Below are 22,778 nucleotides of genomic sequence, written 5' to 3'. Positions count from 1 at the left end.
ATAATTGCAATGTAACAACAGTTTTTTTAGTCTTGCTGCGAACTCGGCCATTCTTTCATGATCACCTTGTCATGCTTGATGAAAATTGCAGCGCTCCATGACTTCCGATGGGGCAGGGGCCAACTGTTCGACCATTAGCTTCTTCAAGTTTTCGTATGCTTTCGTCGCTGGCTTTGCTGGTGCACTTAGATTCTTCAGTAGCATATATGCGTCTTCGTTCAGTCGCATAAGTAAGGCCGCTGGTTTGTCTGCTTCCTCAACCTTCTTGGCTGTGAACAGTATTTCAAGCCTTTCGACGAAGACTTCCCAGTCATCTTTGCCTAGCGCGAATGCCAGTTTCGTTGGGTCTGTCACGTCTTCCTGTTTGTGGTAATCGCAATTCTCTTTCGTGTTATCGTTACTTGAACCGCTAGCCGTCTCACTTCCTTGTTCTTCCCCAATCGTCGGTCGTTTGCCTTCTCTAACTGCTGTGACTAGTTGTCTACGCAGTTCATCAATCGTAGTAGCTGCGTCGGCTTGTAGTCCGCGTGCTACTAATTCTTTTACTAATTCTTCTTTAAATAGTTTGTATATCCAGCTGACTTTCACTGCAACCACTCTTTGTTTACTCTTCTTTTCAACATCGTCGTCACTTATTGAGGTTTTATGATCGAAAAACCAAAGATTTACGAGAATCTCACCTCACCACCCATGCACGTATGAATTGGCTCCCTCGTCGCCACTGTGAAATATGTGTATCTCGTATCATGCAGGGCAGGATAACTAAGTGAGTAGACGGTAGACACTTGAAATGAGTAGTAGTAGAATTTATTATAACAATACATATGTATAAACATTATGCCTCTATGAGGAGTACAGCGCGTTAAGAAATCCTACTAGCTTAGCACTCTTCGGCAGACTATGTGATATAGCGCGGCACATAGGCGCTCGCTTGAGCGACACTCCCACACGCTTACACTTCGGCTTACGATTATTGCGGGGCACGCATACATCACACTTTCAAAGTGCTTAATATAAGGTTTCGTTGAAGCACTGATTGGATTCAAAATGTTAACTCCGTTGGAAAGTACAAGGGATGAAAGTTCAGGCTTCGGATTGAAAAAAGAGATTCTGGTCGACTTTTGAAAAAACCACATTAACTTTTAATCATATTAACATATTTGACTTTATCAGAGCTCACCTATAATAACTTTTTAATAGCTTTTAAGAAAATTTTAGTTTGCTTAAAGGTATTCATTGGGTTAAAAGTTGTAGCTGACTAATAGTCCGGTAGCTAAAGCATCAAAAAATAGCCAATAAGGAACAAATCAGAGATAGCGTCCAAACTTTGCAGATCGCTTCGTATTATGGTCTGTAAACATGGAAAAATAGTTTTGTCCAACCAAACCACGGGCTTCAATTGATATTAAACAATTAGTGAAAATTTACCATTTTTTTTCTAAGTTTTTCTCATATAACTTTTTTTGTGGCTGTCGGATTGCAAAAATAGCTTGAGATATTTTGATTGTTATTTAATTATCTACCGATCTGTGTAGGTTAGATCATTGGAAGACTTTTTTTCGCGAAGTTATATTGCAAAAAAGTGCAAAAATCGTCGTTATAAATTGTCATTGTGAAACATCCATAACTTTTAAAAAAGTTTGATGAAAATGCTTCAAAATTTGGTATTCGATAGCTCTTATAGATATCTTAAGCCATGCTCAAGGCTTTTTTGTATTATGAAAAATAACGTAAATAAACTATAATTAATTAAAAAATTTATTTGATTGTCCTGATCGTTAAAATTAAGCTAGACTGAAACTTTAAAATGGATTTTATTCAGAATGCAAAGGACTTCAATATTGTAAAAAAAAATTTTTTTTTTCAATTTTTACCCCGATTTTTTACAAAATCTAATTTTGCAACATTAACAAATTAATATTACTCGATCATTTTTTATTGTGAAGAAGTAGAACTAGTTCCATCTAATAGTGTATATTTTTACACAAGTTTACAAAAAAAAATTTTTACGATACGATGTTTTTAACTATAGTTATTAACAATTTAGTGTTTTTTGCAATTGTTTAATTTCTATCGGTTTTTTCGATTTGAAAAAAATATAATAGTATCTACATAGCATCTGTTGTTGTAATATATGACTTACAGATTTTTTAACAAATAATTGACAATTAGAAAAAATTACTTATTTATAGAGTTTTACGTGCGATAACGGCCTGTGTACGGCGGATTGCATGTTTCAGGCGATTCCATACCAGTTCGAAAAATCGTGTTATTTGATCTTTTACTTTTATTATTGTTTTGTAACAACTAAAAATACATAAACATACATTTTTATACAAAATTTATTATGTGAATGCAAGAAAATACGTAGTACATGATATTTGTTGCATACATTTTTTATAAAATACAATTTCTTATATTTTACGTTTTTTTGTTACTGGTGTGTGATCACTATCACTCTCGGTGTCATCTTCTATTTTGGCGAACAAGATGTCATCAGAATCGTCTTCTAATACTAATTCACTCATCTGGATTTGAATTTGCTCATGCTCTACGTTCTGAGTACTGTATATGTCGTTATCATCTTCATCTTCGCTAAGAGACACTATTCTGTCTTCCATGTTAGCACAATTTTTACCTTCACAGTATTTACACACGGCTGAGCAATAGATTCCATTGTTTTTGCAGCTACATTTTCCTCCACATCCTTTCTTGCATTTACACGCAATCTGTTTTAATATTTTTTCACGAATGAGTGGCTGCAGTGTGATAACCGGAAGCAGTCCATTTTCAAATTTTTTCCATCCCCATTTTTCTACGTCCACTCCGCTATCAGTTTGCAACCATTGCCTTATTTAATAATATACTATGCAGGAGTGCTCACGGGCTGCCCCTTCAGTTGGGGGTAACAAAGATATATTAAAATTTTTGTGACAGGATATTTTTCGGAAAATATTAAAACGAAACTCGTTTAAAGGGCATTCTTCTTGAGTTGTACCTCCATAGATAGCTTGAATCAGTTTTTGACCTCTTTTCAAACTAATACATCGTAAGGTACAGCACCGTCAACAGCAGTTCTCTATTCGTACGCAGTAAAAGTGAAAGGTAGGGATTCTCAAATACGTTCGAAAAGAAAATTATCGTTCACATGCGTCGACGCCTGAAACATGCAATCCGCCGTACACCGGCCGTTATCGCACGTAAAACTGTATAAATAAGTAATTTTTTCTAACTGTCAATTATTTGTTAAAAAATCTGTAAGTCATATATTACAACAACAGATGCTATGTAGATACTATTATATTTTTTTCAAATCAAAAAAACCGATAGAAATTAAACAATTGCAAAAAACACTAAATTGTTAATAACTATAGTTAAAAACATCGTATCGTAAAAATTTTTTTTTGTAAATTTGTGTAAAAATATACACTATTAGATGGAACTAGTTCTACTTCTCCACAATAAAAAACGATCGAGTAATGTTAATTTGTTAATGTTGCAAAATTAAATTTTGTAAAAAATCGGGGTAAAAGTTAAAAAAAAAATTTTTTTTTTACAATATTGAAGTCCTTTGTATTTTGAATAAAATCCATTTTAAATTTTCAGTCTAGCTTAATTTTAACGATCAGGACAATCAAATAAATTTTTTAATTAATTATAGTTTATTTACGTTATTTTTCATAATACAAGAAAAGCCTTGAGCATGGCTTAAGATATCTATAAGAGCTATCGAATACCAAATTTTGAAGCATTTTCATCAAACATTATAAAAGTTATGGATGTTTCAAAATGACAATTTATAACGACGATTTTTGCACTTTTTTGCAATATAACTTCGCGAAAAAAAGTCTTCCAATGATCTAACCTACACAGATCGGTAGATAATTAAATAACGAACAAAATATCTTTAGCTATTTTTGCAATCCGACAGCCACAAAAAAAGTTATATGAGAAAAACTAAGAAAAAAATGGTAAATTTTTACTAATTGTTTAATAACAATTGAAGCCCGTGGTTTGGTTGGACAAAACTATTTTTCCATGTTTACAGACCATAATACAAAGCGATTTGCAAAGTTTGGACGCTATCTCCGATTTGTTCCTCATTGATTGCTTCAGCTACCGGACTATAAAGTTTGAGTTCCTTTAAAAAAGTATTGATCTTGGTGATTCATAAAATAATTGAAAATTATCCATAACTTTTGATCAAATCATCATTTTTAACTTTATTGGAGCTTAAATTAAACAGCTCAAAACAAGCACTAATTTTAGTTTCGTTAGAGTTTAAAGTAACGATCTTATCAAAACTTACAGCTAATGTTAGCTGACACATCACATAATTAAATCAGGCTTCTGTCAATTTTTCTGTAACTACTCAACCTCACCATAAATCTTAATTTTATCATAATTTTTATAATAATAATAAAAAATTTGATGTGCAGAAGCCTTACTAAAAGTTATCTATAATAGAGCAAAAAAGCCGACGGACCCTTTGTGTTAACATACTTATTTTTTATTTACACTCTTGACTTAAAATTGCTTCATCCATCCTTCTTTTTTGTTAACGGTCAGTCCTCTTAAATAATATATATTAATAGTCAAGCTAAAAATTTAGGCTTAAGCGTAGCATAGACTAAGAACATATATAAAATATCTTTGCAACGGTATGCGTATTTTTTAACATACACTAACAAACAAAGAACATTCATACATTAGTATTAAGAATTTTGATACAATTTAAATTCACGGTGAGATTGAGTAGTTTTAGAAAAATTGACAGAAGCCTGTTTTAATTGTGTAATATGTCAACTAACATAAGCTGAAAAATTTTAATAAAATCATACTTTAGACTCAAACAGAGCTAAAATTAATAGTTGTTCAAAGCAATTTAATTTAAGCTCCAATAAAGTTAAAAATGATGATTAGATCAAAAGATACGGATGATATTCAATTAATTCATGAATCACCAACACCAATACTTTTTTCAAGGAACTCAAACTTGAATCAGCCAGAAATTTTCACCCAATGAATAATTCCAAGCAAACAAAAATTTTCTTAAAATCTAGTGAAAAATTATTTTATTTAAGCTCTGAAAAAGTCAAAAATGTTAATCTGGTCAAAAGTTAAGGTGGTTTTTGCAGAAGTCGACCAGAATTACTTTTTTTAATCCAAAGCCTAAACTATCATCGCCTGTACTTTCCAACGGAGTTAACATTTTGAATTGAATCGGTACTTCAACGAAAGCTTATTTCAAGCATTTTAAAAGTCTTCTTGCAGACTTTTTGTAGCTCTTACAGAAAAAAAACAATGAGCGAAAGCGATGACTCTTTTTTTAATTAATCAAAGTTTTTGGTACTTTTGTGCAATTTTTCCGAAAAAGCTGAAAAAAGTTCGTCTCTCTCTACTTTTTGCACGTTTATGTATTCTCGTATTTCTAGATGTACGAGAAAGAAAAAAAAATCGTATCCTGTAGGGGTGCCCTGAGTTTTACTTTTTTTTCAACTGGGGACTCCTAAGTGTACATTCAACGTAGAATTTCTTATACATACGTGTGTTAAATTACAATAGATAAGAATGTGTTAATAAGTAATAAAAGAACCCACTACAAAAACTTTTATAAAATAGTGTGGATCTTAAGAAAGTTAATATAAATAATGAAATACACAAAAGAACCTACAATAAAACATTTTATAAAATAATGTGGATCTTAAAAAAATTGACATACACAATGAAATACACAAACATAACGAAAATGTAAAAAGTAACATGGAGTTAGTAAAAAAAACTGGCAAGTTTTATGTAGCGTTATTTTAATACTCTTTAATTCTTGTAAAAGGTCAAGAAACAATCTTCTGCTAAGCTCACCCTTATTACACTCGCCACCCCTGATCACCATCATACAAACCATACTATTAATCCTCGTCACCAATATAATATATTGAGGTAAAAAAATAATCACGGTAGTTTAAGGCACACGTTTATGGTTACTTACAATGGCAAATATATCTAGATCTAGAATTATGGCTAAATGACTACGCCTGGCTTTGCATACCGTTGTACTCATAATAGACCTACGAAGGGACTTACGATCTAACAGTCAGACAGTTAGATGCTCGCTATTGCCGCTGTATATAGATACTTACACATTACATTAATTGACCCGGTAGTATGAATACCCATATAAAAATCAGTTTTATCATACATTAAACTATCGTTATAAAAAATAACATCAATGTGATTTCACATTCCTGTATATGACCTTAAATTTTCTGTAATTAACTTATTTCTATTTCTTTTTTCAGCAAGAAGACTGCCAATACCTGGAATTTTACTCATTCATGTATAATTGTTATTATTCCTTTTAATTGTTACAGAATATTCACAACGAATGGTTTTTATTGACTAATTATCTTTTAACTTTGCTTAGTACTATTATCATCGCTCATGGTAGGATCTAATTTCTAATCAGAAAATATTGCCTATTTCAACAACTAATCAAAACTTATCATTTTTATTGTGTTCTTCTGGCATATATAAATTTTTTTTTTAAAGTAAAATTATTGTGATTTAGAATTTAAACAAAAAAAATTACTTTCCAATCACATAAGTTTACGTTTTCTTTTACCTAGCGTATAGATTATATGAAATCTCACATTCTTACGATGTACCCTCTTATACATAATAAGCTCAATGGTGCCACCGTTTGGGAATATATAGAATAAACCTTCTCAAAAAGACTGACATTGTTTACAAGTTTTATTGTAAAAACTGTCTGGTGTCTTATGCCAGTGAGACAAAGCGAGCAAATAAAATACGCATAAATGAACACAGAATGAACAAAAAACTTAATTCTGTCGTTTATACACACTGAATTACATGCAACCATAAGTTTAATTGAAATAACATAAATGTGCTTGTCAAAAAAGCTAACTGTGGCAAACGAATTATTTTTGAAATGTTCTATATAGTAATATCTACAAGAAGGAAGACATACAATACTTAAATAAATCATACTTTCAGTTATTACGAAAGTTTAAATGTTCCGAGCGAGGATAATGCCGTCGGACATCTACCTTTCTCGCGCCAGCTGTATAAGCATCGCAAAGCCTTATTACATAACTTAGTTCATCGTTCGACTAGTGAAAAGTGAGTCGTAACACTCATTAACTCTTGCGTACGTGAGATAACTGGGGCGTAATGTAAATTATATTATACATTGTATCGTTGTGCATATCTAACCATATTAAAATCTCTTTTGGCTTGATGAGGCTGACACAAATAGTTAGCGAAACTTCGCTGTATTAAAACAAGGAATTTAAATACCTTAAGTGTAATTATTCTTTGAACCCCCCCTTCCTCTAACGGATTACCAATCACCTTACTTCTCAATGTATTGGAGGGCACCGAAATTGCTTATACAACTATTCCGTAAGTTCATTCATTGTTTTTTGACTAATTATGCGATTATTTTTGTCATATTCAATTATGTCACATTTTTAAACACAATTAATAACTAAACTCACAATCTCATTAGCAATTCAGAAAAGAGACAGTGTGCCGCAGTAATACCTAGATGAAGATTTGGAAAGTTGCTAACAAGTTATACAGAAAAGAGAATTATAATAAATTTTTACGTTAAAAAATGGAACAAAAAACTTATAGTTATTTAAGTAATGAGAACAAAAATACAATTCTGCTTTAAAATTTCGAAAAAGATTAAGAGGTACTATTAAGAAAATTTAAGCCGTTTAACACAGCGAAGAGACGAAACAATTATATTTTACATTTAATAAAACAAAAGATAAGTAGAATTCATAGAAGACTAACAGAATTGAATAGAAACTTTAGCTGAATTCGATAACAAAAAAACTAGAATAGTATCACCCTGTATTAAAGGTGGCTCGAGCGGAGCTATCAAGATATCAATTTCTATTATGAGCTCATGGCTAGGTTCCATATTTTACAAACTTATATGGATTCACTTTATATTGAGAGGGGCCACGGAGTAACATGACAATGAGAAGGCTTAGAGAAGGCTAACTTTTTATATTTTTAAGATAATTATCGTTAACAGCCAGAGCTATTAGATCATAGTACAAATGTATCACTGCAATCATTCACTGCTGTACTTGAGATGAATATATTTAAAACATGTAAGCCTCAGAACAAGGTGAAAATTACGTGAAATAAAGAGTTATAACGAAAAATCATTTGATTCTATGGAATGTAAGAAAAGGTTCAGAAGATCTTCACACACACATACGCGCGCGAGCACGCACACACACGCGCGAGCACACGCACACGCGCGAAAATAAAATTTGTTAAAAATGTCTTAAAGGTTTTAAAATATTATATAGGTTAAAATAGCACATAACTAACACAACGTTGAACAAATGAAAAAAAAAAATTTATAAAAAAAGTTATATTGTTTTCATCAATAAGATTATACTAATTTTTAAATAAAACGTATGTTGGGTCGTGAATAGCTACGTGAGATGAAATGCGTAACGAAAAAATGTAGCCATCCACTTTGCGGCCCAAGCCCTCTCCTTAATCTTATCTCTTACTTACTCCCTCTCACTCAGTCTCTCTCTCTCTCGCATCACTCGCATGTACACCACGCGTTCTGTTCCCCTCACGCTAGTACTATACCTATATATACACACGTATTCTGCCACTTTTCTTCCTTCGGGCGTTCTTGTATTGCAGAACTGTTGCACACACATTTTTTTTCAACCGCTCGAAGCATTAACTTCTGCATTGCGGCTGCTTGATTTTTTAAATTTAGTATGTGTTTTTTGTTACGTGCGTAAGTGATCCTGTGGTTTTTTTCCTGTACATTACTAGGAATTTTTTTTTTTCGTTCTTGTTAACTTTATCTTCCTTAGCACGATTTACTCTTTATAACTCAAAGTTGTACTGTAAAAGTATATGTATATCTATCCTAGAAAATTGATGTACCTCTACTGGTGCCCTTTACTCTTGGTTTCTCCAGTATTTAACTATGTTTGTATACATCGCCTTCCTACATTTCGATTATAGTAATATATGTGTATAGCTTATAAAATTTATTTGTGTAGTGCTGACAATAATAATTAAGTTTAATTGTATTTTTTGACAGTACAAAGACTCATTGGAACCTTTTAAATGATATCGGCTTTCCATTAGTTGCTCTAAATTATAAACCCGTATAATGCACAAGTCTTGTCTGTTTGTAAGCGCTCTGATTTTTTAAATAGTGCTACGTCCGTTAATTATAGAGTGTGATGTGTTGCCTGTTCGAAACTCTACCACCTTAGGTGTATTAATTATACCTGGTTTATAAATGATCAATTGAAATTTTGCTGCTGTTCGATTACTTACATCTCTACAAATATCTCTAATTGCTTACTTGCTTCTTTATTATTATACTATTATACCCGCCTATTTTCAATTATACTTTAAGTCTTTCACCGTTTTTAATGTCAATTATTAACTTCCTTACTCAACTTTGTATAGAAATTAGTTTGACATTTGCGATTACATTTAGTTTTTACATTTTCTGTATTTGTTGGACTTATTATATACTTCTATGATATCTGTTCGATGTAAAATTACTAGAGGGTCAGATATGGCATAGCCACAAGGTCTCAATGAAGTATAATACGATACAATACAACAAACACATACATGCATACACATTATACTAAACCGATACGCTTGCTCAAGCTGAGGTGTAGGTAAGAAGAAAAGATAAAGGAAGAGAAAAAGATCTGTACATACCTATACTAGAGGCAAAGAATACGTATGTATGTTGTATACATATATACATGTTGCATGTCCTGGACATTACATAGATGTTTATATGTATGAAAAAAAACAAGCGTAAAGTATTAAATATGTATAGTACGAAAACCTAACTTTTTAAAACAAGAAAAAATGCTATATCTCGAAATGAAAGCAAAATTAGCTTGAAATAACAATTTTTACGGGATTCCTAAGGGTTAAACACATTATTGAGGCGCACAAATATAGAGAGGTTGGATTATGCACAAACATAATCTAAGTAATTTCCTTTTTCGACTATATCTTGAAAAGAACGAGTAAACAAATTTTTTTTGTCTATGCCATGTTTGAAAAATTATTATGGATATTTTAAAAATCTTTGATAAATTTTTGGCATAACATAACTTCTCAAAATTTAAAAAACAGTAATATTTCGAAAAGGAAGCAAGATATACCCAAAATAATCATTTTTACGAGTTTGGTGAGAATTTTCTTTTCGTTCTGCATTACATGCCCAACAATTCGTACATGTATTAATAGATATATCATATCAAACATGGAAATACTTAGAATGCGCGAATTACGTGGAACATAAGTATTGTATATAAGTATATGTACATTATGCACGCGTGTGCTCACATACGTAATAATAATAAAAAAATTTACTATTTTAATACCGGATTCTTAAAGACCTAATGAAATTAGGTGTAATCTACGTTTCTCAGTTTCTGTTATACCGAGTTAAATAACATTTGAGTTGGATGTTTCACTTCTGCCAGGGGTCCCGAGACCCTCACCTGATTTTTTTTATTCTGTCGAGACCTTAAGAGATCCACAATTTCATCGTTACTCTATCGATAGTATTTTATAGTTTGGAAATGTATGTAATTACAGGAAGATAGAAAAATAGTTATAAGATTGATGACGAGTCTTTGTGGGTTTGAAAATAAAATAATACATAAAAGTCAATAAATAAAAGTTGTAGGACAATTACAGACCATTTATTTGCCGATGCATTTAATAAATAGAGTCACGCAGGTTTGAAACTCTCGTGGTTTCGTCACTCCATATGATCCTGCGAGCAATGTCATAGTAAAGAACGCAGTTAATATGTAATAAAAATTTTCGTTATTTTTATTGGAAGGTAACAAAAACAAAAAGCCATCACTAGAAATTTTTTTTATCACTTCACGCCTTACAAGATGAGTATCTCCTGTAGAGCTAAAAATCAGAAAGAAATTTTTGAATGGATTCGCTTAATAACAAAAATATGTAGCGTATTTTGTATCAAGTAAACAAGAGGCTTGAAAAAATATTTTTAGGGAATAAGCATGTCAATTTTGAAAAAAAAGATAATGTTATGGCGAAGAATGTAAGGCATAGTTATTGAGTGAGAGCTGAGATATTAAAAACAAGCAGTCCACTTTATTAAACGTTGAAAGCAGTTAATAATTTAATTTAAAAAGGACATGTGAATCATCTTGATCTTTTACCCCTTATGCCTTGTTTAATAGAAGTGTCAACCGCAAGCATCCTTGTTTAACCGGCTGTTGACGACTCCGTTGCAACTTATATAATTACTAAAAAGTTAAAATTTGAAAAAACATCGTTGTAAATTTCGAAGCACCACCTAGAGACAGCGGACGGAACGTGTTAAAAAAAAATTAAACAATCGGACAATTTCAAGCCACTAAAGCGTTCTCAACGCAAACACAAGACAGTCTCTAGATTAAATTATAACTGCAGTCGATTGAAACAATGATTTTGTTTAAGGTGAAAGGATTTAAGTATGTATAAGTAGAACCATGTAAGGCCAAAAGCCAGCATCGGCACAATAACAAGCAAACAAGCGCAAGTCTCGTCGAATTCTTAGTACGACTGTATGCAAAGTAGGTGTGGTGGTCTTGCTGTTACTTTGTAAATGGATATATTTGTTATTGTGACTAACAATAAGCGTGTGCTCCATACTAAGGTATTTATTCTTTGACCTTAATACATCACAAATTTTACCATTCCAAAATATTTTTGTGTTTTTGCACTTGTACGAAAAAAAATTTTACAACCGTGTTTTTGAACTGTAATTATACATATAAAAATTACAAAAGCAAAAATTTATACCTCTAATCCATCAATCTCTTGTAAACTCTGATTATTAATATCGAGGATTTCGGGCACTTCTGCAGGCAAACTATTACTATCATAGTTAAAGTTCTGATTATTTCTTGAACAACAACGGTGTGGTTCTCTAAAGGGTGTCTGAAAAAAAAAATAATTCCATTGTAAAGAGAATGATTTTGTTGTAATATTATACACTTTCAAACACAGTAACCTTTAATAAAAAACAAAACAAACCCTATTAAAAAATTTTTTTTTTGGCTTAATACATTGAGACAAAAATATTGAAGTTTCCAGCATGAAGAAAACAAGATATAACAAATATTCAAGTGAAATAGCAGCAAAGCTGTTAAAATTACTTGCAAGCACCACTATTTGTTTAATGCTTTTCCAAGCTGATAAATGAATATACTTAGCACAGCAGGAGTCTGCATTAGGTTTTACAATTCTAAAAAAATTTGCGTCTCCACCTACGACCCACTTAAACCTTTTATCTAGCCTTATGTAGAGAACGTTTAAATGTCAAGCAGCTCCTACTGCCAGCTTCACGGTTCATATTTCCTATCTAACAGAGAAGACAATATGCTATAGTCTCACAGTCTTTTTTCTAATAATTACAGCTGCCACACCAGAAACATAGCTTTGATCTACCCATTCCACTACATTCTCAAAAGATCGAAACGTGCCCTGGACATTAAAAGCATCTAGTCACGGTCTTCAAATTTCAACTTTGGCTTTTAATAACTTTCAAAAAAAATTCCTTTATTTCTCCTTCTTTCAGAAGACTACATAAATCGCAAACCTCAAACGTCGTTTCCAGTGCTGTAATAACATTTCCTTAACCAGCTACTGACATTTACATTCTTTGTAAAAATTTAACTGCATTCATAACTTCTTTTAAAAGCAAATCTCCTTTTTTGGTTGTGACAACTATCTCCACAACAGCTCTTGTCTTATCAAGGTTAAAAGTGGCCTTCATCGACTATAGTAACCCTTCTCCAACCTTTACTAGGACTTTTGTTATATCAGTGCTTTACTTTTGGCCACTTTTATTACTGTAAAACGTTTTTGCTTCTTCATCGACCTTGTTGAACTTCATCTGATCTCTTTTTTTTTCAAATGACAGATTTATAATTATTCTTGGGGCTGTCTGAGGAACACAAGTTTCTCTTGACACGATCTATTTTCTAAAGGGCAGTGATTCAATTTTTTTTTTTTTAAAGAACCGACAGTAATTATTTCTTCTGTGTTCCTAAGGTTGCAGAATTGAAAATGCTCCTTTTATAATTTACTGTACCACTCTTTATTAATGAGAACAGCTTCTCTTATAGTTGCTACTGATTTTAGGTATCTAAGAGCAAATTTAAGACCATCTTTGTCGACCATTTTGATATTCTTAAACTTCTGGTTGATGGCTCTAAGTGTCTTTTAAATCCCTCTTGTAGCAGATTAAACTTCTTAAATTTCTTGGTTTCACTTTAATCTGAGATCCACACTATCACTTTCCATAGAATCAAGCTTCTCTTGTATCAGCAGAAGCAATTGTAGAAGTAAAGTAGTAGTAGTAGTAGTAGAAGTAGTTTTTTTTTTTTTTTTTAAGGAGGGAGGGGAAATGCATTGAGGCACACCGCAGGGACAGCGGTAGTGTGGGACTTGGTGGATTTTTTTTATAAGACCATTCATACCCACTAAAACGCCCCCATGCCGCGTGGCTTTTGATCCACCTTGGAACCGCGTTAGCATTACTTCAGGGTAGAGCCACCAGGAAGACCATTGCGTCTCACAGCATTAACGAGCTACCTCACCACCATTTGCTAGAGGTGCTGATGCTCTCGAGTCCTGAAAAGGACTCGGGGTCTCTGAGGACCAGCACCCTTTCTAGCGCTCCGTAGTAGGCTGCTAACCTAGCAAGCATCACTATAAGCTTAATGCTTTCCCTTGCTGATAGGTCAAAAGTACCCAGGGCAGCATGGGTCCACATAGGCCTGTCTTTCAACTCAAGGCCTTTTTGCCTTATTTTAATCCTGCTTGGGCCTTACCCCTGGCCTCTATCAGGGCTCTTCTGAATAAAGGGCAGCTCCCGCTGCCTGCTTCGTGCCTGTTGTCCGTTGTTAGGCAAAGGAAGCACCGTGCTGGGCCTGGACACTCTTTTTTCCGGTGGTTTGAGCTTCCTCACCGGAAGCAAAGCTTGGATCTGTTTCCGTTCTCACAGTTGCCTGAGACGTGTCCAAATCCCAGGCATTTGTAACATCTTGTTACTTCAATTCTTCTTCGAATTCGGCAGCTTACAAAGCCAACTCGTAACCTGCCTTCCTTTTCTACTTGTCTGGCAGATGCTTTGTCCACCTTTATTAAAGCCAGCCTCTGTCCTCTGGCATTTGGCTTTAAGAGAGCAACTTCCGGCTCCTGGCTCTGATGTCCAAAAGTCCTAGCGAAAGCCTCTTTGACCTCATCTTCGTCTACAATGGCATCCAGATCTCGGACCTCTAATGTCACTTTTCTGTCACTCATTTTGACAGTACCCTTTCCGGCTACTGACTTTTTAATTTGCTGTGAGAATGCAGTAGCATTCTCTACACCTTTGGCCTTAATAAGTATGTCCCTTTTTTTTGTAGTGACAACACTCTGGACTGCCAGTTTAGCCTTATCGGGATTAAAGTTCGCCTTCATAGTCTTCAGAACCGTTGCAAAGGTCTGTCCTTCAGCCATCTTCACTACTACTGTTGTTGTGACGTCCACTTTTTTCTTCCGGCTGGTTTTGTCATTCAGTGAAATTTCTTCTTGTTTGCCACTGCCTGTATTATTTTTTTTTGAAGACATAGTCTGCTGGCGTTTCTCAGGGCTGTCGAATGGGCTCCGGTTTCTTTTACTTCGTTCTATTTCCTTTAAGGCGGTGTTCAGGATTCGTTTCTGTACATGCCGTCGGAAATTATCTCGCCTTTTTTCCCTCCACTGCAGGGATTCAAATGACGACTTCCAAGCGTTGGTATACAAACCTTCTTCAATAAGACAGCCTTTTCTTAGCACCTCTGCCTCTTGAAGATGCTTAAGCGCCGCTTTGAGCCTAGTGACCAGTGATCGTCTTGAGCCTAGTGACCAGTGAGTGTGCCAAAGTGACCTGAGCTGTCTTTGGCTCCTGCTGACTGCAAGACGGGAGGCCAGATTCTTAACCAAGTCTGGTTGATCGGCTAATACTGGGGTGGCCACGGGGCGGGGGTGGGCTAGTCATGCTGCTACTGCGGTCTTGCTGGCCTGGCAAGGAACTGTTGGGCTGGGATGGTGTGGAAGTGGTCCAGCTTCTGCTCGGCTCTTGCGCTTTTTCGGCTCGACGGACCTTTGTCCGGGCTGGTGGGATTGCTGACCTGGCGCTGCTGGCTTGCTTTGGCTGCGCGGCTCTTCCAGTGTGGTGAGTGCATTCTGCCACGTGATGTTTGCCGGAAACTCTCCAGAGAGTGGATCACTTCTTGGTTAGGGCGTGATGATCGAAGAAGTAGAGGTGGGCTTGCGTTCAAAACCGCCCTTTAGTCACGCGTTGGGGGCGGACAGCAGCCTCCACCGATTGGGGGATCCAGATGGATCAATGGGGACCTTGAAATAAAGCTTTTATGCTACAGATATGGTACTAAACAACACAACCAAGGAAGGAGTCAAAGAAGTGAGTGACGAGAGGGAATTTTCCGGCCAAAACGGTGTGGAGAAACCTGACCAGCGAGTGGAGTCGCACATGGCTTCGGCTGAGCACGTTTGTAGTGAAGCACGCTAACACGGCGGGCACCATAAAGGCCAACGTCGTTCTGGCGGTGACTGCTATAGGCATCCTCAGGGGAAGAAACCCCGAGCCCAAAACAAACGCCGGAGACAGCCTCAAAAAAGGCAAAGGGGTCTGGACCTCAGCCAAATACAAAGGGTAATGCGGCTGATGATACAGCCAAACAAGCTGAGTGGACGAATTTCCAAGAAACGGTAAGAAGAACAGGAAAGGCTGGGGACGTAAGGCCTCTTGGGGGTAAGGTGCTACCCCCTCCCCCTAAAGTCGCCGACAAGAAGCGCTGCAGGGTCAGGCCCAAGGCGATGTTGGTTGTGTCAGCAAAAGGCAAAAAGTATGCCGAGGTCCAGGCCCTGATGAAGACGGTCAACAAGGCCAGACTTGGGGCGGACGTGGGGTCTGTCAGGAAGACAAAGACGGGAGATGTCCTCGTTGAACTGTGAAACACTGCGTCTGAGCGCCACGATGTGTTCGCCGAGGCACTAAGGGGAGCTGTGGCAGACGCGGGTGGTGTAAAAACCCTTTCCCCGAGCCTTACCTGGGAGATCAGGGATGTCGACCCAACGGTGACCAAGGAGGACGTCAAGGCGGCAACAAAGGGCTGCTTCGATGAAAGCGGCCCCTGGTATGACTGAGTATCCTCTGGATTCAACAGAGGGAGCCACATAGCCTACGTCGAGGAACCTGCGACGACGGCTCCTATTCTTGATAAAAGGAACCACAAAAGGTTAAGTTGGGTAAACTGCAGGATGCGCCTGAGGCAAACAGTTGAGCACTGCTTCAGGTGGCTGGGTTTCAGACACATTGCGAGGCGGTGTGGTAGACCTGACGGGACCGGGGCGTGCTGGAGGTGTGGTGAAAGAGCCACGCGGCACGAGGCTGCTCCAAAAAAGAAGTGAGCTGTTTTCTGTGCGAAAGCGTGGTCCCAAATTCGGAACCGGACACTATACACGTCGCTGGAACTGCCGGGTGTCAAGCGCCACAGGCTTCTGCAGGAGCGGCTCAGCGGAAATGGCGGTGACCCTGCAAGTAAACCTTGATAGGACAGTGCTTGCGCATGATCTGCTGGACCAGTTCTCCCGTGTTCAGGGCGTAAACATGCTCTTCGTAAATAAGACATCCCGAACGTTACCGGGTCAGGGCTGATACTGCGACAGGACTGGATGCGCGGCCATCCTGATTCGCAGTGACAAGTTGCCTGTATCCGATACCAGAGGCGGGGATGGGTTCGTGTGGATCAGGAGTGTAAGTGTATTCTATGTGAGCTGCTATATTTCCTCTAACATTTCAATCGGCGTCTTCAGAGGGTGGCTTGCCGAACTCGAGGATGTTATTCATGTGTGCGGGGAAAATGGCGACATTGTCCTGGCCGGCCACTTTAACTCCGTGGCCATCACTAGGGGGGAGCCAAGAACCGACTCCAGGGGGCGGGCGGTAGTAGAGACGGCCGCAAGGCTAGACCACATCGTCATAAACTCTGGTAGTTCAGCAACGTTCAGGTGACCCAGAAACCAGTGTACGATAATCGACCTAACACTAGCGTCGTTACAAATGGCGGCACGGGTGTTTAACTGGCAGGTTCTGGAGGACTACACGGCTGGTAATCACCAATATGTCAGCTTTGTGGTTAATGAGGAACATGGTGCAAACTTGCGAGGAGTACTTCGAGGACATGCAGCCCGGTGGAACGTGGCGAAGATCAATCAAGATTTGTTGTGGACAGCCATGACAAACGCGCCTCCTTCTGCTAATTTAACCAAGATCACTAATTCGGCAAAAGTCGAGGCTCTTGTAGGAGGTACCATGAGGCGTGTCAAGGAGTGGTGTGACGCATGTATGCCCAAAAGGATCGCCAGGCAGGGCCGGCGTTCGTGCTACTGGTGGACTGAAGAAATTGCCAAGCTGCGCGGGGAGGCGCAGCGCCTACGCCGTCTTGCACAGCAACACAGAAATCGCGAAGACGCGGAGGTGTTTGTTACCGCATACAGGGAAGTTAAAAGTATCCTGATGCGGGAGATCAAGGTGGGCCAGAACCGAAGCTGGCACGAGCTCATTGCTGAGGTAGATGAGGACACGAGGGGCCTGGGTTACCGAATCACGCTAAAAAGACTGCGCGGCTCGGACCCGTTGGCACGGATGGAGCCCTTTTTGAAGAGAGGATGGTCTCCTGCCTCTTTCCAGAGCATCCTGAAAGGAGGCGGGAGGACACAAGTGTAGGCGAGGTGCCTCTTTTTACACTCAATGAATTTAGGTCAATGGTCTCGGAGACATTGGGCCGCAGGGCCCCCGGTCCGGACAGGGTACCGTCTAAAGTCCTCAAGGTCACAGCTGTGGAAAAACTACACGTGTTACTGGACGTGTTTAATGCATCTCTCCGCCACGGACTGTTCAGTGAGCGGTGGAAGATCCAAAGGCTCATCTTTTTGGTCAAGGGTTAACCAACCTCCTTGGTCCCGTCGTCACTCCGATCTTTGTACATGCTGAATAATTCCGTAAAAATGTTGGAGAGGCTGATACGAACTCTTTTAAGAGGGAAAGTCAGAATCTTGGACGATCAGTACGGGTTTTGAAGGGGACGCTTAACGGTCATGGCTGTGGCTGAGGTTCTTGAAACGATGAAGGAGGTATGGAAACCCTCACATAAAACGAGGAGTCCTTGTGTCCTGGTGAATCTCGATGTTAAAAACGCCTTTAAATCGGCTAAATGGTCCGACATAATGAGGGCGCTAATGCGCCAGAATGAACAGGACTACCTTGAAAGATACTGGATAGCTCCCTCCAGGATCGTGTACTCCGGTACGACACGAAGGATGGACCAAGAGAGAGGCGCCAGACGTCGGGAATCGCACAGGGCTTTGCTCTTGGCCCTGACTTATGGAACCTAGTCTATAATAAACTTCTGCACTTTGAAATGCCTCCAGAGGTCTGAAAATACCAGGGGGTGTGGGTCGACTCACGGCTCACCTTCTAAAAGCACATCAAGAGAGCAGCCAACAAAGCCGCCAAGGTTGCAGGAGCGCTAGCACGGTTAATACCGAACGTTGGGGACCCGCGGGAAGCTAGAAGACGGCTTCTGGCGTCGGTCTCCAACTTGATACGGTTGTACGGCACGGAGGTATGGGCGGAGGCAGTTGCAAAACGGGACGTCCGAGAGGGCCTCACTTTGGTGCAGCGTATCGGATCTTTAAGGATCACTTGCGCCTATTACACGGTTTCCTCTGCTGCTGTTATGGTGATAGCACGAAAAATTCCCGTCGTGTTGCTTGCACTGGAACAGCGAAGAAAATTCCTGGGCTCCAGTGACGAAAGTAATGGCGAAATGTGGAAGGGAACGTTGACGATGTGGCAACAGGATTAGGATAAGGCTAGTATGGATAGATGGACGCCCCGGCTGATCCCGGACCTGCAACCATGGGTAGAGAGAGGGCACAAAGAGGTGAATTATTACCTCACTTAGTTCCACTCTGGGCATGGTCAGTTCGATGCCTATCTCCATCGCGTGGCGATGAAAGCATCCCCCAGATGTGCTTACTGCCCCGCAGTGGATGATACCCTTGGACATACAATTTTCGTGTGCGAGAGATGGCACCGTGATCGCCAGCAACTGGTGGACAAGCTCGGCGTGACGCCTACTCCCGAAAACATCATTTCTGAGATGTTTCGCACCGATGAAGGAAGAGGAGAAAGCCACCACGCGGACGCTGAGGCTGCCCTTTAGGCAGCAGCATAGGAAAGTATCAAATATTGTAGCACTAGAAAACGGGTGCCAATCTTCAGGAATCCAAAGTCCTTTCCAGGATTTGAGAGAATTGGCACCTTTAGCAAATGGTGGCGAGAAAGCTCATTAATGCTGTGAGACGCGATGGTCTCCATGGTGGCTTCGCCCTGAAGTAATGCTAACGCGGTTTCGGGGTGGAACAAAAGCCATGCGGTATGGGAACAGTTTTAGTAGGTATGGGTAGTCTAATAAAAAAAATCCACTGAGTCTTACACTACTACTGTCCCTGTAGTATGCCTCAATGCATTTCCCTCTCCTCCACAAAAAAAAGTAGCAGCAGCAGTAGTAGTATTAGTATCATGCACTGAGGCACACCGTACGCACAGGGCACAGTGGGCAAAATCGGATTTTTTTTTCTCTAAATCGTAAATCTCCAGAACGGAGAAAGATAGAACGATAAAACTTTTTGGAGCTTGTAGCTTATTAAACTAGGAATACAGAAAAACTATAGTCAACACTGGCGAGTTATTTTCTAACCTTCGAAAGCTGTTGAAATCACGTGAAAAAAATTTTTTTTTAATTCAAAACGTAAATCTATTAGACAAATAAATATAGATCCATAAAACTTCTTGGAGCTAGTAGCTCCTGTATCAAGGAATACAGAAAAATTACTAGAAATATTATCCAGAGGTCTCCTAACCTATAAAACTGTTGGAATCACGTGAAAAGTTGTTATTTTTTAATTTAAAACGTAAATCTATTAGACAAATATATAAAGAACCATAAAACTTCTTGAAGCTAGTAGCTCCAGTATCAAGGAATAAAGAAAAATCATTAGAAATATTTTTCAGAGGTTTCCTAACCTATAAAACTGTTGGAATCACGAGAAAAAATTAGCATTGTTTTATTCGAAATCGTAAATCTCTTAAACAAATACTGATAAAACGATATAACTTTACCTAGCTAGTAGCTTTTGAAATGAGGAATATGGGAAAATCGTCCAAAATTCTTTTTATAATGTTATAGAATATTTTTATTGGCCATGATTCTTTATATGATTATCTTTTAAGTAATTATAAAACCCTAGCGTCAAAATAACTTGTTAATTTCAAATTGTAAACTAATAATCATTCAACAAATAGAGATGCACTACATTTGATTCTCAATAGACAATAGATGGAGAAATACGTTTATTGCATTTATGAGATTGTTTCTGCAGATCATTTTAAATAATAAGTTTGAAAGGTATACAGGAATGAATACCGTATTGTCTGGTTCCAGAATTTCAGGTATTTTAACAACCCTGAACGGTGTATTTATTTTATGTAACTTTTAATCATTTGGTTTTAAAGACATTTACTAAAGAATGATTTATTATATTACCTTAACGGGCATGAAATTAATATTTGTTTCTTGTATTATTTTAAAAACGCACTTAATATGCTAAAATTTTAACTTATGTAGATACATTAATTTTTTTTTTTAGTTGTCGATGTACACTAAAAAAATAATGGTGTTTATTACATGGTGATTGTGTTATTTTTTTGGCTCCCTTGATATACAGGCTGATAGCTTGAACTGATAGATAAACCAAGTTGTAATACTTGAGCAACGCTGAAAAGTATTATGAGTCCAAAAATAGTATAGTATTACAGTTTAAGATTTGGCTTTGATCATGATAATCTGACATAATGGCTAGAAAAGCTAAATTAAACTTCTTTAACTTCTACAAAGTAAGAAACTGTGCAATTTAATACTCAATTCATAGAAATACGATTGTAAAAAGGTGTCATATATTAATAACGATTGAAATGAAGATTTTAAAAATAAGGAGTATAAAAGAAAACTGCTATCTAGCAATTTGAGAAAATAATTAAATAATTTATTAAAATTAACTATTGATTTTCGGAATTTCCAACTCTTTTTACGACATGCTTCAAAGATTTTATCATCGTATCTTAATTCTTTTTGAAAATTACAATTTGGAAAAGACCAAATGGTTATATTTTACAACAAAAAGTTTCTATAGGTAAGGGAATGGCTTTACAGTAATCTGTATAAGTCTTATATATTTTCAATGACATATGCTATAAGCTCTTATAAGTTTTATTGAATCCAACGTTTTCTACGTTCTAGAGTTGCAAAATTTAAAATGAAGGAAAGACTTTGTCTCTGTTTCTTGCAGTTATTGGATCTTAGATGACGAATTTTTTGTACATGTAAGAATTTTATTAGATGTTTATTTTTATAAACAACAAGCTCCCAGAGACTTTATTATCATACCATAAGTAATTTAAAGAATATTCAATTTTAAGTAAAAAATATATTTTATTGCTCGTCATTCTAGAGAACATATTTGGTTAGGGAAAAGCTAAAAAAAAATGTCACAAATCTTCCTTTTTTTATCATATAAACAGTATGCTCCAAAAATTTCCATTGTAGATTCATTTGTTCATGATTTCTCCGATTTTTCATAAAATAAGCCATTTTTCAAGGGATCCTAACAGTTTTGTAGGTTAAGAAATATCTGAAAAATATTTCTAATGATTTTTCTCTATTCCTTAATACTGGAGCTACTAGCTCCAAGAAGTTTTATGGTTCTATATTTATTTGTCTAATAGATTTACGTTTTAAATTGCAAAAATAACAACTTTTCACGTGATTCCAACAGTTTTATAGGTTAGGAAGCCTCTGGAAAATATTTCTAGTAATTTTTCTGTATTCCTATGTACAGGATTTACTAGCTACAGAAAGTTTCATGGTACTATATTCATGTGCTTGAGAGATTTGAGATTTTAATTGAAAAAATATCAATTTTCCACGTGATTCCAACAGTTTTATAGGTTAGTAAACCTCTAGAAAATATTTCTAGTAATTTTTCTGTATTCCTATGTACAGGATTTACTAGCTACAGAAAGTTTCATGGTACTATATTCATGTGCTTGAGAGATTTGAGATTTTAATTGAAAAAATATCAATTTTCCACGTGATTCCAACAGTTTTATAGGTTAGTAAACCTCTAGAAAATATTTCTAGTGATTTTTCTGTATTTTTATGTACAGGATTTACTAGCTACAGAAAGTTTTATGGTACTATATTCGTGTGCTTGAGAGATTTACGATTTTCATTGAAAAAATAACAACTTTTCACGTGATTCCAACAGTTTTATAGGTTAGGAAACCACTGACAAATGTTTATAGTAATTTTTCTGTATTCCTTGATAGAAGAGCTACTAGCTCCGAGAAGTTCTATGGTTCTATATTTATTTGTCTAATAGATTTACGTTTTGAATTGAAAAAAAATTCTTTTTCACGTGATTTCAACAGCTTTTGTAGGTTAGGAGATAACTCGCCAGTGTTGACTATAGTTTTTATATATTCCTAGTTCAATAAGCTACAAGCTCCATGAAGTTTTATC

General features: G+C 36.8%; 1 protein-coding gene across 4 annotated transcripts in view; it reads right to left on the bottom strand.

Moving 5' to 3' along the window:
• Nucleotides 1-22,778, bottom strand: part of Asx (transcriptional regulator additional sex combs) — a 422,683-nt gene that overhangs the window by 274,913 nt on the left and 124,992 nt on the right. For 3 of the 4 annotated variants that reach the window (XM_089589205.1, XM_089589208.1, XM_089589207.1), the window contains exon 4: nucleotides 11,881-12,018. The exons of the other annotated variant lie outside the window; for it this stretch is intronic. In XM_089589205.1, the coding sequence (XP_089445331.1) occupies nucleotides 11,881-12,018 (138 nt within the window). The remainder of the gene's footprint in view (nucleotides 1-11,880; nucleotides 12,019-22,778) is intronic. 4 annotated transcript variants of the gene reach the window in all.

Source organism: Copidosoma floridanum, unplaced genomic scaffold, assembly GCF_036245765.1.
Source record: "Copidosoma floridanum isolate Cflo_tuat_1 unplaced genomic scaffold, Cflo_Japanese_pri ptg000008l, whole genome shotgun sequence".
Lineage (NCBI taxonomy): Eukaryota > Metazoa > Arthropoda > Insecta > Hymenoptera > Encyrtidae > Copidosoma > Copidosoma floridanum.
The sequence above is the reverse complement of the archived record's forward strand: the minus strand, read 5'-3'. Positions and strand labels throughout refer to the sequence as shown.